This window comes from Amaranthus tricolor, chromosome 2 (assembly GCF_026212465.1).
Source record: "Amaranthus tricolor cultivar Red isolate AtriRed21 chromosome 2, ASM2621246v1, whole genome shotgun sequence".
NCBI lineage: Eukaryota > Viridiplantae > Streptophyta > Magnoliopsida > Caryophyllales > Amaranthaceae > Amaranthus > Amaranthus tricolor.
Window position 1 is genome coordinate 9,953,840 of NC_080048.1, and position 20,261 is coordinate 9,974,100.

At 35.4% G+C, this 20,261-nt stretch overlaps 1 protein-coding gene across 2 annotated transcripts; it reads right to left on the reverse strand.

The window, feature by feature from the left end:
- Positions 1-249: 249 nt before the first annotated feature.
- Positions 250-19,472, reverse strand: LOC130806840 (nuclear pore complex protein NUP133). Of its 2 annotated transcripts, XM_057672060.1 has the most exons (9): positions 19,070-19,472; positions 14,823-14,947; positions 12,925-14,727; positions 10,526-11,247; positions 10,222-10,368; positions 7,144-7,474; positions 6,949-7,048; positions 5,408-5,475; positions 1,304-1,442 (listed from the first exon to the last, which is right to left on the reverse strand). In XM_057672060.1, the coding sequence occupies exons 1-8, from the start codon at positions 19,276-19,278 to the stop codon at positions 5,436-5,438; spliced, it is 3,477 nt and encodes a 1,158-aa protein (XP_057528043.1). In that variant the 5' UTR covers positions 19,279-19,472; the 3' UTR covers positions 1,304-1,442; positions 5,408-5,435. The 2 variants fall into 2 exon arrangements, with proteins under 2 accessions (XP_057528042.1, XP_057528043.1); XM_057672059.1 differs by lacking the exon at positions 6,949-7,048 and having other exon boundaries at positions 250-1,442.
- Positions 19,473-20,261: the final 789 nt, after the last annotated feature.

The window sequence follows — 20,261 nt, forward strand, 5'->3', positions numbered from 1 at the left end:
TCAATTCAATTCCCTTCCTCGTAATTGTAGACACTTTTTCTTTGATTTAATTTTAGATTAGTACTAAGAGTTATGTTTGTTTGGGATTGAAATATTTAGATTTTCTTCTAGTTTAATAATGATGATGATCCGGGAAAATCAGAAAATAGTAGTTAAACAAATCAAAAAAATGAGGCAATACTAACATTATATAATCAGACATGATGAAATAAAAAAAAAAAAACAGTGATTAATGATGATGATAAAGTGCGAATGATGATGACAAAATCAGGGTCAACTCTTTGGACATTTGAAGAGATGATGAAATGAAGAGTTCATCATAGTTTTTTTAAATTTATTTACTCCATAGATCTATTTGTTATCCAAACTCATTTTTCTTTCCCAAACTTTCAGGAGATTATTGTTCCCAGTAATCTAATCAAATGTTTTTATTCGGTTGCTAAAGCGATCAAAAATTGTTAGACCCAATACCCACGTGCCCCACAAACCACCCCACAACCCGCAATTTATAATGCCCACATCGGATCCGTCCTGCATCCTGCCCATGCCACATCCTGTTCGACTCGCCCATTAACTGGCTATGGTCACCTCAATTCAAACCATCCAATCAATTTGCTACCATTTTCCATCTAATTGATAATTGATGCATACCAAACAACTCTGTTGGTGTCCTTCCAATCCCAAGAAGTAGGATGGATGATGCCTTCTCCAGTGAACCAAACAACTCAGATTAGAAAACAAAATTATATTGTCCGACTCAAAAGACCTTTCAAGGTACAACAGGATGCTCAATTGCTCATTTATATACATCATAGCTATGTTAACTGGAGTGTTATAGGATGTTAACCCTAGCTTACTGCATTCGTAGTTGCTCTTACATAACAAAAGTCATCCAAAAGCTAGTCCATGGGAATAGGCCCATTAGACTCCTCATCATCTACTTGAGCACCCAACATCAAGGCAGTCAGCATTAGCTTCCCGGCCTCTGCGTAATCTTTATGCTGCATCAAGATCCCTTCAACAGAACCAAAATCCTTCATACTTGGAACCTCACTCATCTCTTCCTTCAGTGGTAATACTTCAATAAAACTCCCTTCGTATGTATCTGATTCCGGTCCATAACACTTACTAGCTGCCTGGAAAAGCATTGTCTTCCGCAAAACCCGCATTGTATCCTCGTCGCTCCATCCTTCTGCGATGGAAAATTGATAGAGCTTTTCCCAGTCATCCTGATCTACTGCACTTCTCCAACACTCTTCTAGAAGTGATTTGTTGGATTTCCAGAAGGAAGAGCTCGTCCATGCAAACACGTCAAAAGCCTTTAACAACAGCTCTGGTGTTTGACCTTTGAGGCACAATCTTATAAGATTCCATGGAGGGAGGAGTTGATGTCCAATTTGTTGCTTCTCTATGTCATTAGGAAGTAGTTTCAAGATATCTTCCTGCAGTAAGATATTTTGTTACTATTAGTCTGCCAGATACTTGCATCTTAACTAGCAAAACAAGTGCAAAACAAGTACACAACTATACAAGCATTTAGCTGATAGACAAGTTCCACATAGTAAAAAACTCGCGAATGTCGGCGCAATGGGGTGACATTCACAATGTCGCCGACGCGGCGCCTCCCGATGTTACAATTCATTTTGCGGATATCCCAATGTTAATTGATAACTTTAAAAATATTCATTTTTTCCATAGTAATTCAAGTTTTCTAGAGCTATATTTAAATTAAAGCTTATAAATGAACCTTTTAGAGCCTAATACATATTTAATGAAGATTATAATGGCGAGCATGTAAAAATAGCAACTTATAATGGTTGTTACTCCAATTGAAGGTTACATAACGGGATTTCGCAACAGTACGTTCAAAATTGGTTACAAAGCAGCTGTTATGTAATGAAATGTCCTCATTTTTATTCCATGGTGCCACATCCTACTTTGTCCAAAAATACATTTGATAATCCCCGTTTCTTTACTTTTGACTTTCTCAGGTGGGGAAATGAACAATTTTGTAAGGTGGCAATTAGGAATGCATCCGCTTATTTGGGAGTGAGTATGGACAAAGCCATGAACAACTTGGATCAGGTTTCATAAACGGATTACATACGCTCATTTTAAAACTCAGTGATGTAGTTTAAGTTTAAATAAAAAAATGATGGTGATCCTGATTCATCATCTTTGAGTATTTTATGCAGCAATCATGGGGGTCAAATCTCTGAGCAACAATTGATGAACACAAACGTGAATATTCTTGAAGCTCATTAAAATGTGTATCAAATCAGTCATTAGGGTTTGAGATTTCGTCTTTTCATTTTCTTAGATTGGTCTTTTGATCTTTTGTGTTTGTTTTATAAATTGAAGTCTTTGTTTTTCAATTCAAGCTTTTAGTTCCAATGGTGTACGCGTCTAAAGCCAATAATGGAGTCCTAATCGTGTTTATCAAATCAGTCATTAAGGTTCGAGATTTCGTCATTTCATTTTCTTATATTGGTCTTTTGATCTTTTGTGTTTGTTTTATAAATTTTAGTCTTTGTTTTTCAATTCAAGCTTTTAGTTTTCATGGTCTATGCTTCTAGAGCCAATAATGGAGTCCTAATCATGTTCTCGAGTCTAGAGTCTTGATCGAATAAAGTTAGGTTCAAATATTATATTTTTTCCATCTTTCAGCGCAATTTTTATCCATTTGGATTAATGCAATTCTAGATTGTGGACAATGATGGGGTGCGAAAAAAGTGCGATAAGAAGAATAACACGTGAGCTTGAACTGAGCCTGAAATTTTAGATGTGGGTTAGATGAAGAGCTCAATCAAAGGTTTCTAAAAGCCTTTAAGAAAAGGAAAATTATCAATGGTATCCCTGTGTTTTTGCACTTTTATCATTGGTATCCTTGTGTTTTTCAATTATTAAGGGTACCCCCAGCATTTAATGTTAATTACAATTGTGACATTAATGACGTTTTTGCCGTTATGTTGCTGTTAAATTCTTTTAAACCAAATCATGATCACATTGGTTGACCATACCTGGTTGCTTCCTTCTTCATCATCAAGGACCTGTTATTCTTCCTCCATTGCTGAAGCTCCAATTATTACACTAATGGTGAGTTCAATATCATCTTCCTTGTAATCAACTAGGTCAATATCAATTTTTCTCATTTGGGTTCTTTTCCATTATTACACTAATAGTGTTCAATTATTTGGGTTCTTTTCAATTTGGTGTTCAATTATTACACTAATGGTGCGTTCAATATCAATTTTTCTCATTTGAGTTCTTTTCAATTTGTGTATTTTGTTTGTCCAGAAGCAATTTCTACATTATATTCAACTAGGTGTTTTGCTCAAAGTTCATTTTAGTGAAGGGTTTTTTTTGCTATTGTTGTTAGTTAAAGAGTTGAGGTTTCGAATTTATTGATGAAATGAGAAGGAATTATTGTATTTGGGATGGTGAAGCTGCAAAAGATGCATATAAAAGATGTGGGACTTTTTGTTCTTTTGTATTGCTCTTTTTTGGGGATGCATATAAAGGATTACTTTGAAGAGGAAGCCATGGATGGAGAGAAAGAGCAAAATCAAAAGGAAAGAAGAAGAAAGGTTCAGAAAACTGGGAAGAAACATGGTGGGTTGGTTTATAAGCGAGAAAAAGTAACCATGGTTAGCTAACGGCAAAATCATCATTAATGTCACGATTGTAATTAGCATTAAATGCTGGGGTACCATAAATAATCGTAAAAAATAGGGGCACCAATGATAAAGTGTAAAAATGCAGAGATACCATTGATAATTTCCCTTAAGAAAATGGCTACCTTTTGAAGAATTCATCCATTTCCTATTTCTAACCATGACCGATTCAAAGTTCAACTACAAATTTGAAAACCATATACCCCAATTAAAAAAAAAAGTATTTAAACAAGTCAAAAAGCACGAAAATAGGAAGAATTGGCGACCTTCTGTTGCACAACTAAAGATTTTTGAAAGTTTAAATACTTGATTTTAATTGGTCAAAGGAGTTCAGAAAAAACAAGGAAAAATTAGTCGATAGGCGTGAGAAGCTTCAATCAACTAAAGAATCTGAACTTTAATGTACAACTGGAAAAATGTTGTTACAAGATTAGAACAGTTTGAATCAATCCAAGTGTAAGATAACAGATGGACGTGTGAAGCAAGAACAAGGCGCCATCCTGAGATACATAATTTAAAGTTAGAATTTTCAATCTTAAAATTTAGGCTCGTCCTTAGGTAGTTTAAATTCACTATTCTTGTCTTACAATTTTCTTTCTCCTGAAAGCTGATTAGCTTCGATTGAAAAAGCCTTTCAGGCATATGAATCAAGGTAAGTCGAATTAGCTTGGAGACAAGAATTGGAGTCACGAAGTTTCAAATTAAGGCATGGAGAGTAACTTCAGCACAAACAAGATAACGAGAGACACTTAAAAGTTAAAATGGAAAGAAATCACTCTAAGTGGATGCTTCAGATACCTTAGGTCCATATTTCAAAATAATGGGGATATCCAACAAGATATGAACCATAGAATTAAGTGTGGGTGGAAAAAATGGAGTTTGCCTATTGGAATATCATCTAATTGAGGTGCACCCTTAAAGCTAAAAGAAAATTTTACCGAATGACCATTAGACCAATGCTACTATATAGATCATAATGTTGAAAAATTTTATTGAGGATCATAGGAGGAAGATATGAGTAACGAAAATATGAATGCTTCGATGGATGAGTGGGCATGTCTTAAGGAATATATTTCGAAATGAAGAAATAAGAAAGGGTTCTAGAGTTGCAAATAACGTGGACAAGATGAAAGAGAATTGTTCAAGATGGTTTGGACATGTATTGTACAAGGACGTATTAATGAACTCGTAATGAAAATAGATAGTTGGAGTTTGGGAGACATAAAGAGAGGGCGTAGAAGACCGAAGATGACTTGGGAGTACATGGGTGGAGAAAAAGATAAAGGATTTAGACATTAAAAATTAAGATGGTAGAAAATCAAAATGAATGCAAAAGAAGAATCAATGTACGTGACCATTGGAATTAATATATCGGCTCATGTAGTCGACTTTAATCTTTAAAGATCAAGGCTTTAGCGTTGTTCTATACAATTATTCCCTCCCCCCCCCCCCCCCCCCCCCAAGTTGTGCTCCTACCTCTCTTATTCCCCTCTCCATCTATCTGAAGTCCTTAAAACACATCTCAAACCTTCGATCATTCATCCCCAATGTGTTTTCGAAATTCAAAGTTTGTATCACCCAGCATGTCCGTCCGGTGATACATCAAAAACTTAAAAGTAGTTGTATTTAGCTCATCAGCTGTCCTTCAAGCTTCAATGAGATTTCTATGCATAATTTAATCTCATATAATCACAAAGAAACATGTGAAGTAGTCATAGTGCATCTAGAGATACCTGTGCCCTTAATATCTTCAAATCAGCATCAATACGCTTTAGTTCTGCACCATAGTTTGCATCTTTGCCTGCAAGATTGTGTATATTATTTTTCTGATTTGAGAAGCGTACAAGATACATAAATCCAAATAAACAGGTAGTACATACACTGAGCTACAGGCCCAAGAAGCTTATAACACACCATCAAGAAGCAAACTACAGCAAACTTAGGTAATGATAAGACAGCTGAGTAGGACTAGATGACATGAGACTAACGATCATATAAATCTATCAAAGACCAGTGCAAACTAGCCCATCCAAATACACCTCAGAACATAGTATATAAACATGGCCGCATCGCAACATATCGCATACGCTGCATTGTAAGAGATTTGAAAAAAAACAAACCAATATTTTCTGCATTGTAAATATGTGACAAAACCCGCATTTGGGCGGCTTCAAGTGTAAAGTGATAGAATTTTCTCTCCTAAAAAAGCTAGGGCATAGGGGAGTGGGTTATATTAGAAATGTTGCAATTGTTGCAAAGCAGTCATATGGCTTCTGGTAAAGAAAGCCTCTGGCTTAGATTGATATATCAAGGGAGGAGATTGGTGGACTTACTCCCCTAATATCAATTCCAGTTGGGTTGTTATGTGAAGAACATGATTAAAGATCACGAAATCTTGCTTTGGCCTAATAATACTAGGGGAATATCTAGACTTTTATCCTTGAATCCTCCTCACCCTTCTTGAGTCAATATAGTGTGGTGTAGAGTGACAGTTCCAACAAAATTATTCTTTCTCTTGTTTGGACTAAGACCAGGAATAGACTGAAACAATGGGAAGTGTTGGATTCTGAGGAGCGTGGTATGCACATCAGCCTGAATCTGTGATTATCTGTTCCTCCGCTATCCCTTTGGCCTTACCTGGTTGAATACCATTCTGAGTTAGTTAGGCTTTCCGTGCAGGCTTTGAATGCTAGATGTGCTAAAGTTCACTCTTCTTTCACTAGAAGGAAAGTTTATTTCTATTGTTCATAGGGTCCTTCCTTGGATTTGCTAAGTACAAAATCTAGCTTTATGGAAAAAGAAAGTCATGAGTGGAACAACAGATCCAAATGGGGATTAGGACGAGGTCTAGCTTTGCTTTTAAGAAAAATGTGTCTAAGGTAGATTCTAGATGGATTCAGAATTCGTAATTTGTTATGGACCTTCCTTGCTGCTGCTTATTCTCGTTATGGCTAAGGTTCCAATCTGTGTATTCTCGTTATGGCTAAGGTTCCGATCTGTGGTAGCCGAGCCTTGTTTTGAGTTTTTCTTGGTGCTTTGTTGATGAACAAAATTTTATGTACCTATAAAAAGCTCTGCTTATATCTTCATCAAGACATACATTATTTTAAGCAGATATCAGTCTCCAGTTTACAATCAGTCACTTGTACTAATTATTTAACACTTCAATATGGATACACATCAAGGTAGAATTATCAAAAGCACTACGATAACTATATGTTGTCATACACATCAACTTGTTATCTATCTAATATATCTCTCAGGTCTCAATTACCTTTTCCCGAGAGAACTTATAATGATCAGAATCCTTTCCTCTAATAGAAGTGAGGGCATAGCTCTTTCTTGAAACCACAAATTGACAGCCAAAAAATTACCTAGTATCGGTTTAGGTAAATTTTATAAATACTGAAAGGCGTTTTACAATTATAAGAAAATAAAAGTTTTTAAACAATGAAAGACAGAGGCAAACCTGCAGCAGAAGCTATCTTAGATAGATGTAAGAGACGTTTCCTTTCAAGTAATGTTAAGTCTGTTTTTCTAGATTCCATATTTGTCTCTTCTGCTGAAAACAACCTTTCATCTGCAGAAATAGCCAAAGCATGAAGAGTTTTTGAAGCGGAGGAATAATGATGAAGAAAAACTTCATGAAGCCACAGAAGATTCGAGTGATCCTTCAGGAAAATCATAAGCTCCTGGGGAAACTCTTCCCCTAACCTCAGAAGTTTAGGAAATTGTTCATTCTTGTACAATTGCTCGAACACATAATAACTGAACCCTCCTCTCAGTCCCATACTTTCATGCTGCACAAAGAAAATCATATTTTAGGTTTCTACCATGTGATATACACACTAGACATAATAGACAAAAAGGAAAAGGCTTAATAAAAAACTGTTTAGCTAATTGTAAAGTTTTATTCTGGTCCAAATATCTTCATACTCTTGCCTTCTGTTTTATAGCATGGAGTTCTACTACCATGATCACAACAGTAGGAAGAAATGACTAAAATTGTTTTGAAGCCTGATTTATCAAGCAGTTATGAAGAACAGACAATAATCATTCTTTATTCCAGAAAAATACACAGAATATACTCGAGAAATAGTGGACAAGGTGCTCTAAATACTACTGCCAGTCCATATATTACTTTTTACCACACAATTTGGATGTGCCTACTTTAGGAAAGTTCTAGGGAACATAAAAGAAGGACTGAGAAATATAAAGATTGCAAAACATTAGCATTAAATGCATTATTACTTCAGTAAAAGATAAAACCACTCATCGAAACCCTAAGATGCAAAGGTGGCTGAAAGCTTTAGACATCACTTAATATGTTAACTCCTAAATTATAATATTTTAACTCGAAACAGGTAAGACTTGGGAATTAATCCAAGCAACCAACATGACTTATTTTTGATCTTATGGTTAGGGGCTCGACTTTCAAACCATCGATACAACAGGTAGCACGGTCCAACATGACTTATTCCTAACTAGATGATATTATGACCCAAGTGATAACTATCCAAATTTATAATATGTACACAAGCATATCAATAACTTTCATGATCTAATTATTTTTTATCTTTTCCTCAAAAGAATAAAAAATAGATAAAACTTACTTTTGATTCTATCCTTCACCTTAATTTTTTTATTCATTTTACTTATTTAACACAACTACTAGGAAAGAAGCTTCAAAAAAAAAAAAAAAGGAATTCCCTAAAACCTAATTACAAAAATTAGTGTCTTCCTCTAATCTTCCACAATCCTTCATTTTTTCCGGGTTGTCATCTAGCTAACTTGGTGATTAATAAGAAAAGTCAACTACCACTTTTGCTCTCCAAAGTCCAAACCTATGGCCGCTACCCTAGAAGGCTAGATCTTATATTGATGGAATTTTTGATAGAACATCTTATATAAGCCACTAGATCAGGGATTGTGGGTGCCCTTTATATCAACTTCTTTTTCTGATGTCGTGAAAATAGCCAAACCTTTCATCTTCTACAAGTTTTTAGACACAAATTATCAATTCAAGTCAAGGGGGTGTCATCTCAACACCGGTAAAGCTAGGAAAAGTGGTAAGTACAAGCAACATAACTTGATATGTCCTTCCATCCATAAACATATAAAAAGTGTGCATCTACAGACTATCATTCTAAAGGTAAACGGTTTCCTCTTAAGTAAAACTTCTATGAAAATTTGACAAATTTACCATCCTCGTCATCTTCTTGAACATTAGTTTTGAAAAGCGCACCTAAGGAGAGTGCCTTGGGCAGGTGATAAGTTGGGCACCTTGGGCAAACGAAGGGTCAAGCACTTTGAGAAGGAAGTTGAGGTTATTTTTTCGAGCGGAGATCTATAGCACCAAAGCCTTAAAGCCCCTTTTGTTCTCAACCTCAGCAGAAGCAAATTAGACATGCCCACCCATGAGTAATATATACACTGTTGTTCTTTATTTCTCTTCTTCCTCGTCATTTCTCTTTTGCTTGGTTTTATTCTTAGGTTTTTAACTTGTTTTACATGCTTTGTTCTCAGCCTAGACTTTATGGATCTTTAGTGCCTTAGGGTGCCTCATGCCTTATAAACTAAGCTTTTGAATACAGTAATCTTAAGTCTGATATTCCGAGGTAATTCAAGAAACTTAATAAACCTTGAACGTGAGAAAAAAACACTTCAATATTTCACCTAGAACATGGTAATTAAGAAAGAAAATAAAGTATATGTGAATAGCAAGTAAATTATGTGTGCATATGTATGCATACACGTGTACATGCACAAAAACGAAACCAAAATGCTAAGTGTATTTTTTGTTTAAGGAAACTACATAGATATAAATTAAACGTATCAAGTACATGTAATGTTTAGAGTAATATCAAATCTTTGAGATTAATAACCATATATACCAAGGAAAGCCAGCATATTTTGGATGGTCAAACATAAGAAATAATATTGAGTCACAATACTTGAACTCAAACAATCAGAAAAACCATTTCACAAAAAAAAAAAAAAAAAAAAAAAAAAAAAACAGAAATATAAAAGTCAAAGAAAAGGAAATAAATGAAAAAAAAAAAGTTTGCTCAAGATAAGCAAAAAGAATGAAAAGGTACATCAACAATTGTTCATATCCATTATTTCAATGGGGCCAAACATTTATAGTTCTTCGGTTTCGGATGATAATGAACTAAAGTAATGGTTAATTAAATCACATACACTTCTTATTTATGTGAAGTTGCACATGACATTTGCTACCAAGGGTCAATCGGAAATAACCTCTTTGTTAGTTTTATCATTAACAAGGGTAAGATACGTGCATACGACCCTCCCAAACCCCACCCTAGGTGGGAGCCACTTAATGGCATTGCGCAATAGTATGGATAGTAATACAGAAGAATATGGTCATTGAAAACTTTTAATCTGATAGAGCTTTCAGAACTGGAAAGATAAGGTCCAGCACTAACATTTTTTATGAACTTAAGCAAATAGAAATGTTTAGTAAATATGCAGAAATTCAGAATTTGCTGAAATTTTGTTATTGAAAAGGGAATAAAGGTCATACCATGAGCTCTTTAAGGAGAGTGGAATCATTGAGGTCACAGCAAATGTTCCAAAGAGTTCGGTATGCCTCATGCCGCCTTGCAACAGACAACAAATTTGATGACAGCTCTCTAAGAACTAATTCTTTCTGTTCTTTCTCATCAGAATCCTGCAGAATTATAAGGTTTTTATGAAATTAAGAATTTTCAGAATTAATTTTACAGAACTAAAACTCATTTTTCGTCTTTTGTGCAAAGGGTGAAAAATCAAAAATAATCTCAGCTTAGTATGAAATTAGAGAGAGGAAAAAGAACAAGAAAACAAACCTGGCACCTAACATTCACAAAGCCTTTAATCTGCTGATAGAGAGAATCAAAAAGTGCATCCCTTTTTCTCCAATACTCATCCGAAAGGCCTTTATGCTCTTCACCACGCTCAATTTTTGCAGTGATGGCACCAACATAGGCCTCCAATACAACATCAGCTAACACCTCCAGATGGGAACAAATATCTGACTTGGATGACAAATCAATGCCAGATGTATCATCTAAAATTTTAATCATAAAAGAAGCAACGCTCCAAAGCCCATCACGCACAACAGGCTGGCTATACCAAGGTACCAAGCCATCTGGAGGCGGATACCAAACATGATGCTCATTTTTGTATTGCATAGCACTGCGGAGTAAAGTCACGCATTCTTTTGATAGTTCACAAACTCGCTGAACCTGAACCTTAAATGGCTGTCCAACATTTATAATGTAATCCAAGTGCTTTTCCAAGCAATAAAATATCTCTTCAAGATTAGAGATCTTACTATAGAAGACTTCAGCATTGTCCCTATCCATCAAAAGTACAGCATTTCGGCGGGCTCTCTCACCAACTATCTGAATTAAATCCCATAGAGAACCAGAAGCTTCCCCATTAGCACCTGAGTGCTGGGAGTTCATTCCAATTGAACGGTTCTGACTGATCAAATTTTGCAGTTCCCTAAGTTGAATCATGCCAGTCAGCTTTTCTCCATCTTCCAATATGATTTGCAGAGTACGTCCTAGACAAAACATATCACACCAGATTGTTTGTAATAGTCAGCTGGGAAAACATAGACAGATCTCAGTTGGCTATTTCATACCCAAAAATGGAACATGAAGGAAAGTATTCCAAACTACCGAGAATCCAAAACAAAGAAGAGCAAAGGCAAAACAAAGAAGGGCAAAGGTAAAACAAAGAAGAATACGCAAGTACAGGAAAGCAGTTTGTTTATCAATCAGCAAATCAATATTTCAAAATGTACAATAGCTTTATTATTCTAATTTGCTTAGTTTTATTTTTTTCTAACTTTATTTGTTTATAACTTCTTTAACTTTACAACACTCACAGGTTGTCACTCAGAATCAATTATTGATTCACCTATTCACGAATATCCAAAAGCAAAACAAAAGAAGTGAAAAAAAAAGAAGCAAAGACACCAGAAAGAGAAGGAGACAGAATAGAGCACACTGGCTTATGCAGTATAAATTTTTTATTCATATGTTATATATTCATTCATGGCAGTGTATTATAAACAAAAACAAAATTACCCAGGAATTATTGGCAAAGAAAAAAAAATATTTGACAATACCAGACATAAGACATGCATGTTCTAAATGCTCTCAATTCACCATTTATTTGCTTTAAATTGAATCACAATCCATGAACTGACAAACATTTCCAATCTACAAGTGCTTGCATTTGCTCTGTTAATTACCACATTAGCATCTATTAAACTCCCTAATTTCTTCACATCGCAAGACATAGATCATATTTTCATTTTGTGCATTGAAACAGCAGTTTGAGATGTCCAGTAATTCAACTACTCATTTGAAGGCTTCAGGGTCCACAAGTTTTACAGTGTCATTCAGGTTTAGCTGGCAATAACAATCAATTCCTTGCAGCAAAATTTATTGAGTAAAATTACATGAAGTCCATCACAAGCTTAATTTGAAAAGGCACGACTTCAAGGCACTGAGGGTCCCAAGAGCCTAAATTGTAGGCTTTAGCCTTGGAGTGAGTGGCGCTCCAATGCCCAAAATAAATTTACAATAAAAACGCCAAAAAAGATAAGCCTTAATAACCTAAAAGAAGAGAAATAACAAAGACAATAGAAAACATACATAGTGGATGCCAGTCTGCGACCATCAAATAAGCTTTTACTGAGACCAAGACCAAAAGATACTCTAAGACACATGCCTTTTCCAACCCTATCAAGCCATGCAGCCCAGCACACACTCAAGGAGGTGCGACTAGGCACACATTCAAAAGCAAAGATTCCAAGTAGAAAGCCTTCTAATGCAAGACTAAAGAGAAAAATGAAAGATACCCAGTTCAATTTGTCTTCAACAACCCTTTCCCAATATGAAAGATTGAGAATAGTTTCATCATTTTAGTATTCAGCAAAGATTATAACATACTTTTTTGGAAAGAGTAAACAAAAAATGGGAAATTTTAAGACTATCGGAGTGGTAAAGAGGGAATCGGAATCAAATTCAACATCCCATCGAAGTAGTCAAAGAGGAATTAGGAATCATGCAAATTAGTCTCAACAAAACCAAACACAAATGTGGAACTTTCTTTCCTAACCTCGAGCCTCAATGAATTCAAATAAAAGGTAAGCATCACGAGTACTACAAAATTATAGATCTAAATTAAACAAGAGGTAACAACGTCTAGTTAGTTATGAGAAGCTTACTCTGTCTCGTGCATAATTCGTCATGGCACTTGGATAATGCCAGAAAAAGAAGATATTTATCATGTTTTTGTAATTTCTCCATAAGTTGGGTTGTTACAACAGCTAAAGAAACTATTTCGGCGCTTCTGGTAGTTGTCCAGTGCTTAGCCAGAGAATCAACAATGGATTTGCTAGCTCGAGCAAATGCATTAGTTTCTCCATCCCTTTCAAATGCCCCAACACTCTTCAATTTTTCAAGAGACCCGTCAACCTGGCCTGACAGAAGAAAATCATTAAATAGGCGATTGAGCAAAGCGTCTGCTTCTTCATCTTGAGCATTCCTGCCAGCAGCTCCTGTAGACCCAGCCCTCTGCTTGCCATACATATCCTGAACATCTAAATCAGATTTATCAGGTGAAACACTAGCTGTAATTAGAACGTTTTTTTTTTCTGCAAAAGATCTTTCATTCGAGCTTCCCTCTTGAGGTTCCACTCCACCAAACAACACTGCCTTCTCTGGTATTGCCCATACTCCAGCTTTCTCAGTCAATACAACCCAAACACCCTCTTCTCTATCATCACTAGCAGGGAAAACTGATGCATCAACAACTTTTCCAGCATCATATGGAAGATCAAATCGGTAAAGCTTGGTTGAGTTTCTCCAAAAATAGGAAACAGTTGCAGTTCCATCTCCAGAGATAATGACAGCAGATCCTGAAGGTTTTCCACCTATTCTCAATCTCATTGAAAATAAGAAGTCTTCTTCTTCCACTCTTGCCTTTGGAATTACAACCTGTATCGGGGATTTCTTCTCTAACACCTCTCCATGCGTAACCATAGAGCTTTCATCAATACCAGATTTGTATTGCAATGCCAAAAGAGAATACTGTGTATAGTTTGAACTGCTTAGACGATCCTTATAGAATATAGCAACAAGAATGGTTAGTTCTTTACCATGCTCATCAATCTGAATATCCAAAGGCCATATTCTTTTCTGACCAACCAGGTCTTTTTTAATTCCAAAATCATCATCAGTGCCAATGATTTCATGGGACCAGATTTTTGACAAAGTTGGATTAGGTGAAAGGTTAACACTGAAGCACTGTATTTCATGATCAGTAAGTAGAAAAAACTGCCTATCAGATTCTCCTTTTGGGATAGATGGAAAACGCCAAATAAGAGACCTAGGATACCTATTATTCCCTGGCATCTGACTGCGTGAACTAAAAGATGTGACAACATCATGTCTATTTTGACGAAGAATTCCAGCAGGACTGCAAATGAACTGCCAGAGTTCACCATTCGAACTAGTAGCAAGTGCAACACAAGCATGGTGATTAAAAGGGATGGTAGAAGCGATCAAGGAGTTAAAGGACCTTGGTTCAGCTGAAAGGGTATCATGCCTGCTGCCTGCATGCAATTGACTAAGAGAACCTTTACTGTGCTCCATTGAGGAATTGGTCCCCAGCTCTTCTGGAGATGCAAGACTGATTACAAAACTAGCCTCCTCATCTGAAAATATATCAGGCCAATAAACAACAGCTCGACTTTTTTGATTGCACAAAACAACTCCGGCTGAAGTCAACTGCTTTACCATACTGCTACTATGGTGAGCACTGTCCCAATTGATGACACAAAGCAACCAAGTATCACCGAGATATGGTTTTCTACTGGTACTTCCAAAAATATCAGATGGAAGATCAAGAATTACACATCTTTTTGAAGCAGCAGGTGATAGGTAATTCCATACAAAAAGTTTCTTTCCACAAATCATCCAAGACAAAGCAGTTTCCTTGTCCAATCCACCAGCAATACATGCTTCACCTGCCAGTGTGCATAAAGGAAACGTATCAATCTCCCAAAAGAAGGTCAGACAAGAAAACATTTTATGATCAAAAAGCCATGGTACAATAATCAACCTGGGACACACTTCCGCAAGATATTTGTTTGTTCAGCATGAACAGCTTGTGGAAATTCACCAACATAAACAGGCTCTGGTGGGTCTCTATTATTCAAATGCTCACTTTTCTTTGCTGGAGCTATTCTGAACAGTAAAGACACAATAATAAGTCAGCGTTTGCTTTTATCCTCACTTCAAAGCTACGATCATGGCAGTTAAATACAACAGACACCACAATCCAGGAGCATTCAAGCAGAAGCTTAAATGGTTACAACAGAGAAATGTTGAACATAAGAACCTCTAGATATTGAGCCTTCTAAGTACAAACCAAAAAAATTCTACAAACAAACAAAATGATAAAAGTATAATTGCGTAAATTCAAACGTTTAAATGGTATACAAACATTAGAAAGAGTAAACATTTAAGATCTGGCTACAGGAATATTTATCAAGATAAAATTTCAGCATGAATGACAAGTATAGTAATAGTTCTCACCAAATTGTCATCACGATTTCTCTTAAACAAAGAGGAAAAAAAAACACTCAAAAACAGGGAAGAAAAAAAGCATTGTTGATATAAAGATATTCAAATATATGATGATATCTAGAAGTTCTTTTAAAAAATACATCAGAACTTCTAAATGTCTTGGTGCTCTGCGTACCATCTCATACAAATGTATATACATGATTAGACTTTTTAGCCCTGCATTTATTTAAAGAATTTGGTCACCATGGAGCAGATAACTCCGCTTGTCGGTGTTTATCACTTATTGCCAGTCTGATGCCCGGATAAAGGAGGAGGGTGAGTGGTAGGTTTGTTATAATCAACTCGGTAAAACTTAGTCACATCCAATGATCATGAACAAAAAATCAATTCTCATGGGGGCGTATCCTACTCAGCAACGCATTGCACTTCTTAGGTCGTACAAATTTGGCGTGCCACTTGACCCGAGCGTAGTGTCAAATGAGCAAAGGCACATAGGGTTTAAGCATCACAGGTTGAGGAAAACTAAGAGTCCTAGCTTAAGAATGGGATCTTGGAACATTGGTAGCTTGACTTATAGGATTTCAGAGCTGGTGAATATCATGGAAATGAGAAAAATTAACATTTAATATCTACAAGAGATAAAATGGGTTAAAGATAGGATCAAAACAATAGTAGATGAAAGGCAAGAATATAAATTGAGGTGCTCATAACAAGATAGAAATAGGAATACAATTGGTGTTATTATGGATAAACGAACATATAAGGATGTTGTTGGGGTTTGCTCGAAGAACAATAGGATTATAAGAATGAACTTATATATGATAAAGAGATTTTGAAAGTCATAATTGTTTATGCAGCGCAAGTGGGGATAGAGGAATCAATTAAAAGGAAATTCTGGAAGTTCTCGATGATATGGTGTAGATATACCGATAAATGAGAAACATCTATATCAGAGGTGATTTGAAAAGGCACGTAGGGGTATGTCGCAGTGGCTATGAGAGCGTTTCATGGAGGCTTTGGCCATAAAACTAGGAATACAAAAGGAGAGGCTTTGAATTTTGCACGCTCATACGATTTCTTAGTTGCTAGCACATAGTTTATGAGGAGACTAGCCAACAGATGACTTTTAGAACAAGAGTAAATGCAACCCATATTGACAATTTTTTGACAACGATGGTAGACAGAGGTAGTTGCCTAAAGTGTAAGGTTATACATTAATATAGTGCAAGATATGTATCGAAAAGAATAGACGAATATTATAACACGTAAACGGACAACAGAGGATTTTCTAATCACAATTGGCCTTCATTAGGGCTCGACCTGAAGACCCTTTCTTATTGCAACGGTTCCAGAGAGATAATTTGATTGATACAAGGAGACGTGCATTGGTGCATGTCGTTTGCTGATAACATTATTTTAATAGATAAGACCAGGGAGAGGGTAAATGATGAGTTCAAATGATGGACACAAGAGTTGGAGTCACGAAGTTTTAAATTAAGTTGGAGCAAGACAAAGTTTTAAATTAAGTTGGAGTCCATATTTTAGAGTAGTGAGGATAGCCAACAAGATGTGACCCACAGAATTAAGTGTGGGTGGAAAAAGTAAAGAGCAACTACTAAAATATTATGTGATTGGGGTGTACTCTTAAAGTTAAAGGGAGTGTTTTATCGAATGGCTATTAGACCAGGATCTGAACGATGGGCTTTTAGAAAGGATCTGAACGATGGAAGTAGTGGCATTGTAAATGCTTCGATTTATGAGTAGGCATACCTTAAGGAATAGAATTTGAAAAGAAGGTATAAAAAAGAGTACAGACATTTAGTAGCTGCAAATATTAAGGAAAGGATGAAAGAGAATCGCTGATGAAGATAGAAAGTTGGAACTCGAGGGACTAAATAACAGGACGAGAAAGACCTAAGATAACTAGGAGAACAAGACTAGAAAATGATATGAAGGATTTAGACTTGCAAACTGACATTGAGGAAAACTGAAACGAATGGAGAAGAAGAATCCATGTGGATAATCATTAGAACTGATATATTGGTTTATATAGCCGACTATAACCTTTTGGGATTAAGGCTCTTGCATTGTTCCTGTTGTTGTGGTCACCATAAAGTACATGGTTCGCACAATACATTTCACGAACGAGAGATCGCCATAAGTAGAAGAAAATTGATTCCAGCATTCAAAAAAACAAAAATGAAAGAGGCATCTCACAATGGCATCTAATTCTTGATTATCGAGAAAATTTAGACCAAATCTTTCCAACTTCGGTGTTATCAAGAAAAGATTTAACAATCTTATTTTACTTGCATTTTCATGAAAGTGATGAAGAGCTATGCTGAAAATCTAACAATTTATGACATGGCAAATCATACACAACCAAATATAATTAATAGTGCAAAAATGGAGGAATGGTCGCAATTGTGTAAATGGATACGGCGAAATGGTGATGCAGTGATGAGGTAGACGTAATAGTCACATCACTAAATATCGGGCAATACCATGAAATAGCCCTTAAAGTGATGCGGTGTTTTTACACCGTAACAATTAAATTTGGAAATGTTTATGACGAGGTTGATATGATAAGATGGGGACTTATTTTTACATGAATATTGAAGTGATCCTTACACTAACAAGCAAAAGCAAAGAAAAAGGGTTAGGATTTAGGAACGTTGAGGAATGAACTGAGTGATTCAATTAATGATCTAGAACAATTGTGCAAGTAATTAAAAAATCACATGAGCAATAAACAAGTAGAACAAACGACTTTACGAGGTTTACAGAATTATGGCTAAGAGCATAAACTCGTAAATATAAAGAAATTACAATGGTAGAGAAACTAATAGAGTAAGGAAGAGAATGGAGAGAGTATTCCAGAGACTTTTGTGGTTGTGTCTACATGTGAAAGTACTTAACCAAGCCTAACGTAATGCCTTTATATAAAAGGAGCAAAATATACAAAAGCAGTAACAAAAGTATTAACTAAAGTCATAAACAAAATAGAGAAGAAACAGGGTGTAGGAGCATTCTGGAGACTTGCCATGTACCTAATCAAGCAAGGAACACAGGAAATCAAAAATTCAAAGTTTCTTGCACTACTTTCAGTGTCATATCAACTTTTTTCATGTTTGCACCAAAATGAAAACTTCCATTGGTATACACTTCCCACCATACCTAACCTTTCCAAGCTACACAATCACATGCAATGAAACTCCAAGTTGATGGTGACAAACTTCTTTAATGATTCCCAAAGCCTTAGCTTAATGTAGCCAAGAAAATCCATTGGGATTAATCTCTTCCTCCCATACTCCATAACCCCAATTACAAGAGTCTAAACACTTAGCTCAATCAAGTGAAACCTTGGGTGAACAAAGTCACCAATCAAACAAATAAAATGCATTGGTAGGATACAGATTACAGATCAAGATCCCAATCTCAGTAAGACATGAAATGCCAACCCTACATACAGCAACAATTTCATATTGTAATAGAAGTATATTCTTTCATTTTCTGAAACTCTTATGATACACGTTTATCTCAGTGTGACCAAACAAAATATCACTGCCCTCACACTCCAGGTGCAAATGAACTAACATCATCCGTCATCCATCTAAAGCACGACAAGTACAGGTATTACCCCTTAATGCAGATTACTGGAACAATTACATCAAAATGCAAGACAAGAATTAAGGCCATAATCACTCTGGAATATTTATGAAAAATTAACAAATCAGGAATTTGAATAAACAGAGAAATGAATAATTAATTAGAGGAAACCTGGCAAGAACAGAAAGGCGAGAAGCCCAAGGAGCAGGAGTGCCGGTTTTGGGACGAAAATGGATTGAAACGTCGTCGTTAATTGAAGCGTGATTATCAGCAACCGGAGTTGTCGGAGAAAAATCGAAGGACGGCGTCATTTGGTGGCCGACATTTCGATCTTTGAAGGAACTGTAGTTCGATTTCTTCTTCGTTGAAGGAGTAAACATTTTGATGATGATCGAATTTGGATAGAGAGAGAGATTAGAAGAAGGAATGGGTTTATCGAGGGTTTTGGTTCTGCTATGGAGTATTAACCTAATGAGTAATGAATTTGAGGAAATGTGGGGTGAATATGTAGGCAGAAAGAGAGGGAAAAGTGTGAAGGTTTACGTTTACCTTTTTTGAAGGCTGGATGAAGCTTAAACTTACACAGGAAGAGCTAATAACCATCCAATGGACTAGTGTTTGCTTATGTAAATGTGCGGCGACATTATTTTTTTTTACTTTTTTATTATACTATTATGAACATTAGATCTAAATTCAAAACTTTACAAATAAATTATACTCTTGATAATACTATTTAACAAATAACTAGTTTTTTAAAAGACGTATCTCAAACCCAACCCATTAAAAATTAATGTCTACTTATCATATTCTTAATGCTTACTTATGTTATCCTTAATGCTTACTTACCATATTTTTAATGTTTATTTTAAATTTTTTAAATGTCTATTTACATTATTCTTAATGCCTACTTACAATATTTAAAAAAATATATAATGGGACAATCCAATTAGAAATGATATCTCAAAGAGACCGTCTCTCACAAAAATTTGTGTTCAACAAATTACAAGTAAATCACCATCATTATACCTAGTGTATTTCGCATACAAAAAAAACCTATAAGTAAATACGTTAACGACCTGTTTGATAATTGCTACCAAACGGTGGAAATTATTATGAAAAGTTAGTGTAATTTTGGTAATATTATATATTGACAAGATTAATGGTCATGCTTGATCTTTTTCAACAATCTCATATTCTTCACAAAATTAATTCAAATGCATTACAATTGAAAATGTAGTATTAGATGGTTATAGAAAATTATAAACAAACAAATATTTCTATCATCAAATTATAACCTAGAATAACATCTAAATTAATTAATTAATTGATTATTTATTTATTTAACTTAATCATTATAAACTTA

Coding starts and splice junctions, on each gene's coding strand:
- LOC130806840 (XM_057672059.1), bottom strand. CDS start 19,278: ATGTTTACTCCTTCAACGAAGAAGAAATCGAACTACAGTTCCTTCAAA. Junction 7,475..10,221: donor CTCTCCTTAAAGAGCTCATG/GTATGACCTTTA, acceptor TTCTTTGTGCAG/CATGAAAGTATGGGACTGAG. Junction 1,443..5,407: donor TGAAGATATTAAGGGCACAG/GTATCTCTAGAT, acceptor ATCTTACTGCAG/GAAGATATCTTGAAACTACT.